The following is a 12,257-nucleotide window of genomic DNA, read 5'->3' as shown; positions in this document are numbered from 1 at the left end:
TATTTATGTTTTTCTATATCTGTTCTTATAAATAATATTTTGTACCTAATAAATATAATTATATAATTTGTAAATTCTACTTTTGTTTTAAAAAAATATAAATGTCCGAAACTTGACTAAAGGTTTTACTTATATGTAGCATACAAAAGATAAAACAATTATGGATATTATTTTGTATTTCAATGTGTTTGCGAATCTGCTTCTTCAATATTAAGAAATGAAAACGCATAGTCATTAATAAAACGATGTGTAATTAAATTCAATGGATTTGAATGATTCATTTTCGCTAATTAACTTTTAGTTTTACGTATAATAATGATGTCAATATGTCAAATCTCTTTCCACAAATATGTTTGGGTCACTGGGCTGTCCCAAGCCCCACTTAGCAATAGTACATTAGTCGTAACCACGTTTTACTATTACATCATGATGAACCCAACTTTTCAAATGATTTTATAATCATCGTTAACACACAGGCTTATTGTATACGTGCACTGCAGTTGAGTGCATACTAATAATTTTCTAGTAAGTTATTTCAGTATTTACGCAACAAACGTTTCACCGACGTCGGAAAAGGAAGCAAACCTGAACGTCACGGTCGGACAGGCGTTTGTTAAAATGTGTGTAACGAGCTCCTTGGGTTATAATATGTTAGTCACGTATTTGTCTATTTACTTAATACAATAAACAAAGAGTAATGCTTTGTATCAACTAGTTAAGATGTTATTGAAATAGTTTATTGTTTGTGATTGAGTAAAACGATTAGTGATAATATGTATATTCAATTCAATTGACTCACATTATAGAATATATTCTAAGTATTTGTTTGATTATGACAAAGAGGCGTAATAGCAATGGTAACGTTAATTTATACGATTTGGGTATAATTATACAGATATTGATTTTTACTATGTTGTGGTCCTTGTGCGTGTCCGTGCCGTCCTTGAAAAGCTCATTGACTCAATTGCTATCACGAAGCTATAAACGTTGCCCGTATAAATCACAGCATTCAAGAAACAAGCTTGTCCTTGAATTAACACCATACAGCTACCACAAAACTTTAGATTTTGAAGATGATTATGTTTGACATGTGAAATAATGCAATGACTACCTCGTTGGCTTAGCAGCTAACTAGATCCCGTGATCGAGGGTACAAATCCTATGTGCCTCGGAAAGTACCTACATACGTACGAGTCGTTGTTTATATCGTCCTATGTGGGATGCCACAACACTCAATAAAACGAAGTATTTTACAGAATACAAGGACTCAATTTGTAGAGCACATCCTATGCACACAAATTAATAGCCAGTGGAAACTCAGTTGTTCTTGTCCGGTCTTACATCCGTTATCTTTGGTTTAGATCGAAAAATTCTGACCACCATCACACCATGGATGTAACATAATAATAAAATCGTAGCGTTTCAAAACTAATATTCTTGAGACAACCAGTAATCATGATTCTCTATAATCCTGATTCAATGTTTGCGACGTAAGTAAAGTTTAGTCGGGTTACTCAAAATAATTTTTGTCTTAAAATAAAAACCCTTGTAAAAATTATTTCTTCAGTAGTATCAAATATATATGATAATACATTGATTGATGCACAATATTTGAAAAAAGTGATGTAAATTCAACAAGAGTTTTTTGTTAGGCTATTTCCATTTTGAATTAATGTCAATAACGTCTCTGAAGGGTTTAAATTTAAATGCAATTTTAAATAACATACCTGACTCTTAGGACAAGTAAACGTGTTCGTTAGATAAGTACTTGTTTTATAACATGTTGTTACAAGTAGATTGTTATATACCTTTGTAATTGTCAGAGCTGGCAATTATTTTCATTGAACATTTCCACACAAATCAATTTAAATTATTCATTGTAAACAATAATACAATTATTGGAGTTTACTAACGAGCAATTAACATATTTTGAATAGCAACAACTTCATACTATTGAAACGAAAGACAATAATAATTACTATATATCTTTTATTATCATCAATCCTTTTTATTTTTTTTCACTCCGTTATTTTTTACTCCTCGTTGCTATACCAGTCTTTTCTTTTCCCCTGTTATCTTGGTTGCCATGGGCGACAGTCCGTTTTGGATAATTACTAATGAATAACTTTCGGAAAAGAATCGGTCGGCTAATCAATTCCACAGCATGACTGGGCTTGGCTTAGCTTGGCTCGGCTCGGCCCGGCTCGGCTCGGCTCGGTTTAATATACTTAGTGTTACAATATATAATAAGTTATAATTTGTAGATATATATTAAAATTATTAATAGGTATTTATCAACAATCCATAAACGACTTATTAAAGCAAGATTTTCCTTTGAAGTACTTAAATAATTACAAAGTTGTCCGTCCGTTCAACTAATAAATACGTTTTAAAAAGTTTTTAGCTCGATCTACTCTACACTGCTTTAGTGTACCACACAGGTAGGAATGATTATTATGGAATTTATACTCGACTAACATTGATGTAGACACAAGCTAATAGAAATATGCCCATTTTATTAGTACTGTATTTAACAGTCCACCAGAGGGCTATATGATGTGAATATAATGTAGCCTATTCCAATGGAAACAACGAAAATAACAATGAAACGTCAGCTGGACACATACCATGCGATTAGCTAAATTATAGATCTGCTACATACAAATAGTTCTTGATGTATATATCTTTATTTAAAATACAGAACTAATTCACTTAACTATTATATCCATTCTAATTTTATCTCCAAAGTCCCGATAACAACTTCGCCGACATTCAAAACGACTTTTTTTTTCTTAATCTATAATAAATACCATAATAGATTATTTAAGATTATCCTTTTGTAATTCCAATAGACTATAGAATTAATAATTAGGGTATATACCTATATTTTTGAAGAGTCATTCATAATAAATCGAAACTACATGCACTAGAGGCTTAGTATGTTCACTGACAACAATGAACAAAACCATGTGTAATGTCCACGTTCTAACTGATTCTGCGCAGTTTGTCTTTATAATCGCTAAGTGATGCGTAAAAAATTAACCAGGAAAAGTCTCAATTTATTTCTCTAATATTGGCCTCGCGTCTTCCTTTACCTCAACACTTCGCATTTTTGTAAAGAAGTCTTTAATAATGTTTATTTTATACGCAAATTAATGTTCATTATTCATAAGCGACCGAATTGCGATATTTGGATAACATACACTAAAATTAGCGTCCATAATTTACTTAGACGTCTACAAATGAGCTTGTCCTATTTGATATATTCACACTAACGGACTCATATACTGCATCAATGTTTAAGACGTCTTTGAAATAAACATCTTAACCAAGTAAGTAGCTCAAGTAAGTAAGTTTAAACTTTTTTATACAAATTTAACTTGAAGCCCAATTTTTGGTTCATAACAGCTTAGTATCCTATCCTTAAGTGTATGATTGTATAAAGATTTTAGACTTAATTTTTTTGAACAAAAGAAAAATTGAAGCAACAAGTACAGATTTATTTTTCTTTTAATAAGTGCATCCTCCACATGCCCTTATAACAGATTCTCATTGATTCTGCAAAGATCTGATTAGGGTTATTAAAAGGCTTGCGGAATATTGTGAAATCGCTGTAGGTACTTAGTGCTGCCACAGTTTTGAGCACAAGATTTCTCGCATAGATAGCTTTTTTGAAATTGCCCCAAACATATTCATAAAGATTAAGATCCGGGCTGTGCTGGCCAATTCATGATACGTATTCCAACCTCTTCGCAATATTGTCGAACTTGTACAGCGGCCTCGGGCATTCATCCCATGTAAGGTACCAGGTCTGCTTCTAAAACCTCTGTTATATAACCTGTTATGGCCTTGTGCCGTCAAACCACCTCTTCTACCGTTCTAACGAACCATGTTTATCCATTTTACGCTCCTCAATGCAACGTTGATCATATATCTTCCCACCATACCACCATGTCCACGATAGACTTTTTTGCGACCGTCTGCACCATTTAAACGTGTCTTACACTCATCAGTCAATAATATGGAGGCCTATTGCGCTTCAATCCAATTAAGATGTCCACGCGAAAATATTAAACGAGCTTGTCTGTGAACTACAAACAGCTTTGTACCATTTGCTGGTCTAAAAAGTGATTGCCACTTCCTTAAGCCTCCTTCTTATCGTTCGTGCACTCGTGATTTTTTCTGACGTGAGGAAACGATTTCGTAGGGAAGTTGAAACAATTGTTCATGACAGGGGTTGCTCGATAACAATAATTTTAACCACAAATGGAAAAAAATCCAAACTTTACTCAACACACGATTTTGAGACTGCATAAATTTAATTTTATCTTCTACTGCAGTTCTATATTTAAATATTATTTTTTCTTACGATTAATGGACAGTCTCGACATTTTCATTTAGTTTAATCTAAAACTTTTGCATACTTATCAAAAATATTAATTCGAAAGTAATCCTGAAATTTTATCCAGTTTAGTCCCATCAGTGTATTTCTATAAATGGTATAAACTTCTCAATATCAGTATAATTTATTATTTTTTACTACGTAATCGCGGCAAAGTTTATTCTGATTTTTATAGTTATTAAATAGTGACAATATACTTTAATGGAATGCAATCATACTTACATTAATTATTGTAATTCATATTCAATGCTACAACAGATGGCAAATAAGCTAAAGGATTTACGAAGCGAAGTTATTGTATTCACAGTTCGTACTATTTTCTGAGTAATAAAGATTATTAAAATAAAAACATATTATTCAATACTTACTTAGACGAGAATAAAAAACAACGCAATAAATAATGATAATAATGTATTTCTTTCATACAAAATTATTTACATCATTATTATGCACATATCCGTTGTCATATAAATCATTACAATTACAATTACGATTGAGATAAATTAATATATTTACGCAAATTTACACAGCTTTATTGTAACTAAACTAACTTAAATAGTTACAGATCGTTAGGCACCTTTCCCTAAATATGTGATTATAACCTAGACTTTATTATAAATCTTATTTACATTTTCTTTAATATGTTATGCAAAAATGTGTCAATTTTTCATTATATTTGTTATATAGGCAAACAATAGCTACCATTAAGCAAGTGACGTTAAATATTGCATGGAACAATGAATAGTTAGCAACATATAAATAAATTACTCATTTTTTCTCATACTTATAACGATACAAAAGTTTTCGACTGACACACTGTTGCATAACAATAAACAATGTTCATTTAAACTTGCAACGAAACGAAATTAATTTTCTTTTTGCCTTCAACGCACAAATAACTAAGCTATTATTAATTTCGGCCCCAAGTTACGTAAGTCTTATAAAGTAAAATGTGAAGAATACAGAGCAACTTTATTGTGTTTAGAAAAGTTATAAATGAAAAGTAAGTAAAAGTATTAGTAAATATATACGAGTATAAATCGTTTGGACCGAAATAAATAACGAGTATCAAATAACATTGATAATCTGTTTAGAACGACGAAATGTATCAAGAAATGAATTATTTGGTCCGCTCAGATTAACTAGTACGCACAGAAACTGCCTTTCAGTTCTTGATATTCATTCATTTAATAATAATTTTTCTTCTATGAAAGATTACATCAGATAGTTAAGTTCTTGCTGAAGATTGTGTACATCGAGAGTATTTATTGTATATGTGTGTATGAATGAACGAATGACATTGTTATAATCATTATACGGAATATAGTTAACATATTTGTTTAGCGGTACCAATAAGTTCATAAAAAATGTATTCCCAAGTATCAATTATACTACAACATGATAAAAATCTTCTTGTATCCAGCTATATGTATAAATAATTCCTATACTAAAAATATATTTAAAAAAATGACTCATTCATGTATGAATCTTAAAATAATATGAGAAATATAAAACAACATATTCTGAACAATTTCCTAACCCTCTTACGTTCTAATCAAATCAACTATTAAGCCATATTTACATTATAAGATTTATTATAACTATATTACACTATAATAAAGCTACCGCTACACTAATCATTTTTTACATGATGTAATACTTTCAATGAATACAAATTTCAACTAATGATATACTATATTGTGTATATTTATGATATCATAATCCTATGGTTAGACCTTTATACGGTAAACCATTGTAACAAACGAATTATTGTCAAAGCAACGAGAAGCATCAATAAATTTGTAAAATCCTATCTATATATTTACGAAAAAAAAAACAATCACATTCTATATTTCAAATAAGAAATCGCAAATAATTACAATAAAAGGGCGGTAATCCACGGTATCTCTCATCGATCATGTCATAAAACGACCAACATTGTTAAAACATATACAAACATTTCATACGACTGAGAAGTAATAAACAATTTGAACAATTAGACCAGTTTAAAATTTCAAAAGGATATAAATTCAATATGAAATTCTATTTAATTATTTTGTGATATAATCGATTCAAGATGCAATAGTTTACATATGTTTCAGTCTTGCGTTTGTTATTTACATGGACAATAAACACCGACCATGAGCTATGGCCCATGATATATGAACATATTGTTCGTTCCACTACAACTATAATCACTTGTCGTAGAATTGGCTGTAAATATCACAATTTTATTCATGTTGTCTCATTGTTACGAATAAAACCTTATGCATAATAACTAAAAACTTATTGACTATAACGTTCACATTTCATTACTTATAATAGCCATCAAGATCGATCTCGCTGGCAGAATGGTGTTATAATATTACTCTTAATTTTATAAATAATGTTAGCAATCCTGCAACAGGTTTCATCCGTAACAAATCAGTTAAAAGACATGCCACTATAACTAGATGGACGTCTACATCTTGAACATGATTTGATGCAATCTTTAAATCAGGCCATCAGTGCAAAACGTATAAATATCGTTTAATTTACACTCAGTGTTATAAATAAACAGTAACAAGGACCTTGACAACTGTTTGACTCCGTTAACTAGTTTCTGTGCCAACAAACGCGGCTTCAAAAATCTAATGACATACAAGTATATATGTTCTGAGCTCTGTTTTCTACTTCTCATTCGCGAACGTAAGTCTTATTAAAATAAAAATAATATCAATTAAGTTTAATTCGTAATAATACCAAATAATATATATATCTTTATATGGTTTGCGCTGATGGCCAAAATTGTTTTAATATCATAAGTAAAATCATAGTAATGAATATCCTTGTACTCTGCCAATCTGTATATTTTAAGATACATATAATGTATATATTACTCCAACTGCCTGCCTGATCAGTGTGAAACCATTTTCATATCATCACTGACAACTAAGAAATAAAATTCAAAAAGTTGTCTCAACAGAATGTCTTTAGTTCGAATCCATTTTGTGACCGCACTTACACATTTAATTTGTGATCACTTTTTCAATTATTTATTTACACACAAACCTTAACAACGAACTTTATTCTGTATTTGCCCATTTTTTTCTCGTATTATCAGAAAACAACACCCCATAGTAACAAACAAGTCTTCGATGCTATAACATCGTGTATAGTTCGAAAAAGAAACTCTAGCTTCTTACGAATCAAAATTGGTGTTCTAAAACGTGGTAGGCCGAGTTCAACTCATGTACAGTTCACTAGCTATATGTATGGTGCCTACGGTGCGGGCTTGGCGCGCGAGGGGTCGCTCGGTGCGGGCTTAGCGCGCTAGTGCGAGCCGGAGTGCAAATTGTGCTGAGCCTTCTTCTTTCGTTGTGCGAGCATATCGTAGAATGGGTTGTGACTTATTGAGCGCCGTAGACATTCAATCCACTCGTCGCGCTCTTCAGCAGTAGCCGCAGACATTCTATAAAAATATTTTTTATAAATATAACTAAAAATATAAATCATATTACAAAGTTAATTGTTCGTTATATTATTACAATGGTCTTTAAATATAGTTATCGCATCGTGGCCTACCTGTAGACGGTGTGTTTGCCCTCCACAACCTTCCCCTCGGAGTCGGTCTTGCAAGCCTTGATGAGGTCGGCGCCGCCGCTGGCGTACAGCTCGAGGCAGTGCGGGCGCTGGCGGTCGCTCGCAGCGCGGACCTGCAATGAGGCGTCGTAAGCGTCATCGAGCAATTCAAAGCAATAGATTACTTTTTTGAAAAAAAAAAACAAAGGTATTATACTTATGTTTAATTTATATACATTAAAATGATACAATACGTTAAAAATTATGTACATTAAAAAATAACCTCAAAATATAATTGATATAATAAGATATCTTATTTATAACGGTTACCTAAGAATGAAAATTAAAAAAATCTACTTAAGAACACAATGAGGTCTAACAGGATGAATTTTGTACAAGAATTGCTAATGATTTTTTTTAAGAACTATGGATATTTTTATATATATATATCCTTAATTAGGGGGGTTTAAATAGGTGATGAAAATTTGTATGGAAATGTGTCATACCTAATGTGAGAAATATGAAAATCGGTATTAGGCATCCGTTAATGAGTCAAGACTAAATAAAATTGTTAAAGTTTTTTTTTAAATTAATTAAAAAAATAATATTTGAATTATATACATCTTTATGATTCTTTGACCTTGCAATAGTATACGGTACGTTTTCATCATAATAGTAATTCGAATGCTCATGTAAATTTTCAGCGCACCCATTTTCCGGGCTAACGATGAGATATACCGTCGGATACACGGCTAGTAATAAAACATCGATATACCTTACAAAATTCATTTCCAAGTAGTGAATTTGAGTACTCTTCGAAATAAAATGTATCTTTAATATGCAGTTTTATTAACAAATAATTCAAACGATTCACCCTTCAAGGCAAAATATGAACAAAAAACAAAGTTGGCCAAATCTGATAATAAAATATATAAACTTATTTAATGCGAAATAATATGTCCATTACATCCATAACTAAACAAAGGGGCTCATAAAATGGTTATGTCACAAATGGAGAACGATAATTAGACTTTAAAGCTTAGATAGACCAAGATTACTTGGTCTTATGAAACAATTAGTAAACTTAGATATAATCATAAATTATTATCTTTTTAATTTTATATGAATATAGAAACTGATTTAGCTGTTTACAGAAAACGTTAAATATTGAAATGGACAATAGTTTGTGAAATAAGTATAAGCTAAATAAAAATCATATTACTTTACATTCAGCTTTTCTCGAAACACCTTTATTACAGACTAATTTTTGTCATACTATCGATTCAGTGGTCTAGCTAACAAAAAGACTGACAATAAATTACTTTTGCATCTATTATATTATAGAATAGAATATTATTATATATTTTTGAAAAGCATAAGCATATTTTAATTACGATACTTTTAGAAGAATCACAAAAAGAGTTAACATAAGTTGAAAATATTTTTATATCAATCAATTAATGGTTATTAATCAATTAATGGAATTATTTAATAACGTCAGCTCCAATGTGTATATATAATGTGTTTAAAGTATTACTTACAGATATATTTTCTAATGGAATGATGCCCCGCGGCTCTTTGTCCGTCGTGTACTCGAAGTAGTAAAGACAGTTATCATTTAGTATGAACCATCGTCTCTTCCAGGACTTATATCTGAAATAATAAAACATCATATGTAAACGTAACGCAGCTGATGCCTGCTCTGTCAAACATAGACACTATTTTTTTTTTTAGGTTAATTGTCTCATTAATACTTTGCTCTACACAACAGGTACAATAAAATTTATATATTAGTCTTACTAGATACATGGCGTATTTGAAAATAGCTTTAAGCTGAGCCACGAGTAAATTGTCCGTAATCGCATTACAATTTACTCGTGGTGATAAAATTCATCTGTTAGTTAGTTAGTGTTTAACACTGGATTTTCATGAGTACATTGATGTTTATAATAATCATAATCATCTCGAAGGAACATCGTGGTGGAATAAGGTCTTAAGACGAGACATGGCCTTCCTTTAGCAGTGGAACAATAGCTTATAAAGAATTTAAGCCACAAACGTAAATTCGATAAAAAAGAATATATAAAACATATAATATTTTTATTATTTTAGAGATAAAAGTTTGACAACATACCTGCCACCCTGTTTCCACAGCCACCCCTCTTTATCAGGATTGAAGAAGGTATGCATGAGATCATTACCGTCGTCTTCTGGTATTTTGAACGGCTCCGTCTTTATAGACTCGTATAGAGACTGAAAAAATATAACACTAAGTTATGATTTAAATATTTTAAAGTTTATATTGATGTACCTAATTCACATTCGCAATTATCACGGGTTTATAAAGCTACCATTCCTTTCTAACCTCAGTTGTTACTGCCTGCGATTATTCTAGCCCACTAACCTTTTACACGGCCCTCTGAAAGTAAAAGTATGTGCCTGTGTGTGTGTGAATATTATTCAAGAGCACAGGAGCCAGTTACCGACACAATAACGAACAAGTAATAAAGTTTTAAGCAATATAACGATAACTGACTATCAACCTACTTGTATCGAACACCGTGCCACGACTAACTCGTCAAACAGAATGTTATCAATGTAGTAACTACAAGTATAATAAAATTGTAGAAACTGGTATTTTCGATAGTGAAAAATATCATTACGACTCGTTTAAAGGCTTAATGTCATAAAAATATCAAGAACATGTGACGTGTCCGTACATTCTAGACATTATACTGAATAAAATTTCAAATTTTAACTCTAAATTCAATAATGCTTTTCTTTTTAAGAAATCCACTTTAAACTAATACCTTTATATTTTAACTGGAATTACCAATAAAAGATGACAAATAAAATATAAATAATAATAAACGCCAAGACACGAGCCGTGAGCCGAGACTAGTGTTGTGATAAGAAGTTGTTTTATTGACACCACTATCTATAGCGTTTCACTATCAGAGTGCGTCATTAAGGGTTATTTTATTTTATCGAAATAAACAAGGTTGGGTCAAAGTAATTAGCTCAGTAAGTAAGTATATTTGTTAACAAATATTAGATAATTTGTTGCTTTATTCATTATGTAAATGTTATTTTTTCTCGGTCATTTGTTTATTCCATATAGACTTTATACTTGATCTAACAGACCGAACTATTACACTGATAATTTAGCTATTTACGTTGCTAATGGAATGTATTAAACCTTTTTTTTTATTACGAACATTGTTTGCCGTGATTTGACTAACTGACACTAGAGTTGCTGTTTTATAAGAATACACAAAATAACAAATGGTTTTTTTCTTATGTGTCAAAATAATAAAAACATTGTATTCCCCTTACAGATAATAAATGTAATGTTATTAACTATCTTCTATTGTGTGTTAATTAACAAAGTAGTATTTACATGGTACTCCAAATTAATAAAAATATCCACAACTATAAAAAAAATATATAATACCCATATTATTTGACCCCACTGCAATTGATATCGTTAAATCGCCCCACTCCTAGCACAATCTTTAGCCTTAATTGGAAAGGTAAATAACAATATTGGCAAAATGATTTAAACATTAGATATTTTTAATTTTGATTTGAATATATTTATTTAGGTGATCTGTATAAAGAAAAATATTATGTATAAAACAATTCTTCGTTAAAATCGATTATTCATATATATTTCCTAGATATCTTGATTTATCAAGTCAAATCAAAATACACAAATATATTTATGTATCATGTATGAACTTCAACGAATACTAAATCCAAGCTCGTCTACCATTTATATGGTCCTATATAAGTTTTTTATTAAAAAATATTTATTAGTTTTAAACGTAGTTGGTAGGCAAATGTAAAATGTTTTGCGGAATTTTATTTTACTATACCGTTAGTTAGATGGGAGATGCGAGGTGAGAAAACTCGACTAGGCCTGCTGGACACGTAACGGTAAATGTTGCAAATCAACAACTAATCAATTATATTCAATTATATCATTTGTCAGAAGGTTTTATATAATTTTAATTTTAATAACGATTACAAATTATTTCATTTCATCCTCATTACTTTAGTCCGTATTGACACGGTCGATTCATAAATTTAATTTGTCGTTACATCCGTAACTATATATAATTATAAACCGTATCATTTTATATAATATCAAATATTTAACGTGATTTTATTTTCTGATTATAAATAGTCAAATTTTTAGAACGTATTAAAATACCAAACAAATGAAACTCAAAAAATGAGTCGTATTATTAAAATACAGATCGCACGTCACGTTCAATGTACACAGCCCTGC

General features: G+C 30.6%; 1 protein-coding gene across 2 annotated transcripts in view; it reads right to left on the bottom strand.

Moving 5' to 3' along the window:
• Window positions 1-4,823: 4,823 nt before the first annotated feature.
• LOC125065585 (cytohesin-1) overlaps window positions 4,824-12,257 on the bottom strand; it is a 39,348-nt gene continuing 31,914 nt past the window's right edge. Inside the window, exons 6-9 of one of the 2 annotated variants that reach the window (XM_047673279.1) lie at window positions 10,098-10,216; window positions 9,505-9,616; window positions 7,967-8,097; window positions 4,824-7,853 (exon numbers count right to left, since the gene is read on the bottom strand). In XM_047673279.1, coding sequence (XP_047529235.1) covers window positions 7,715-7,853; window positions 7,967-8,097; window positions 9,505-9,616; window positions 10,098-10,216 — 501 coding nt within the window. In that variant the 3' untranslated portion in view covers window positions 4,824-7,714. The remainder of the gene's footprint in view (window positions 7,854-7,966; window positions 8,098-9,504; window positions 9,617-10,097; window positions 10,217-12,257) is intronic. The other variant, XM_047673278.1, reaches the window with a different exon arrangement.

Source organism: Vanessa atalanta, chromosome 8 (assembly GCF_905147765.1).
Source record: "Vanessa atalanta chromosome 8, ilVanAtal1.2, whole genome shotgun sequence".
NCBI lineage: Eukaryota > Metazoa > Arthropoda > Insecta > Lepidoptera > Nymphalidae > Vanessa > Vanessa atalanta.
Note: the sequence above shows the minus strand (reverse complement) of the source record. Positions and strands in the feature narration are given on the sequence as shown.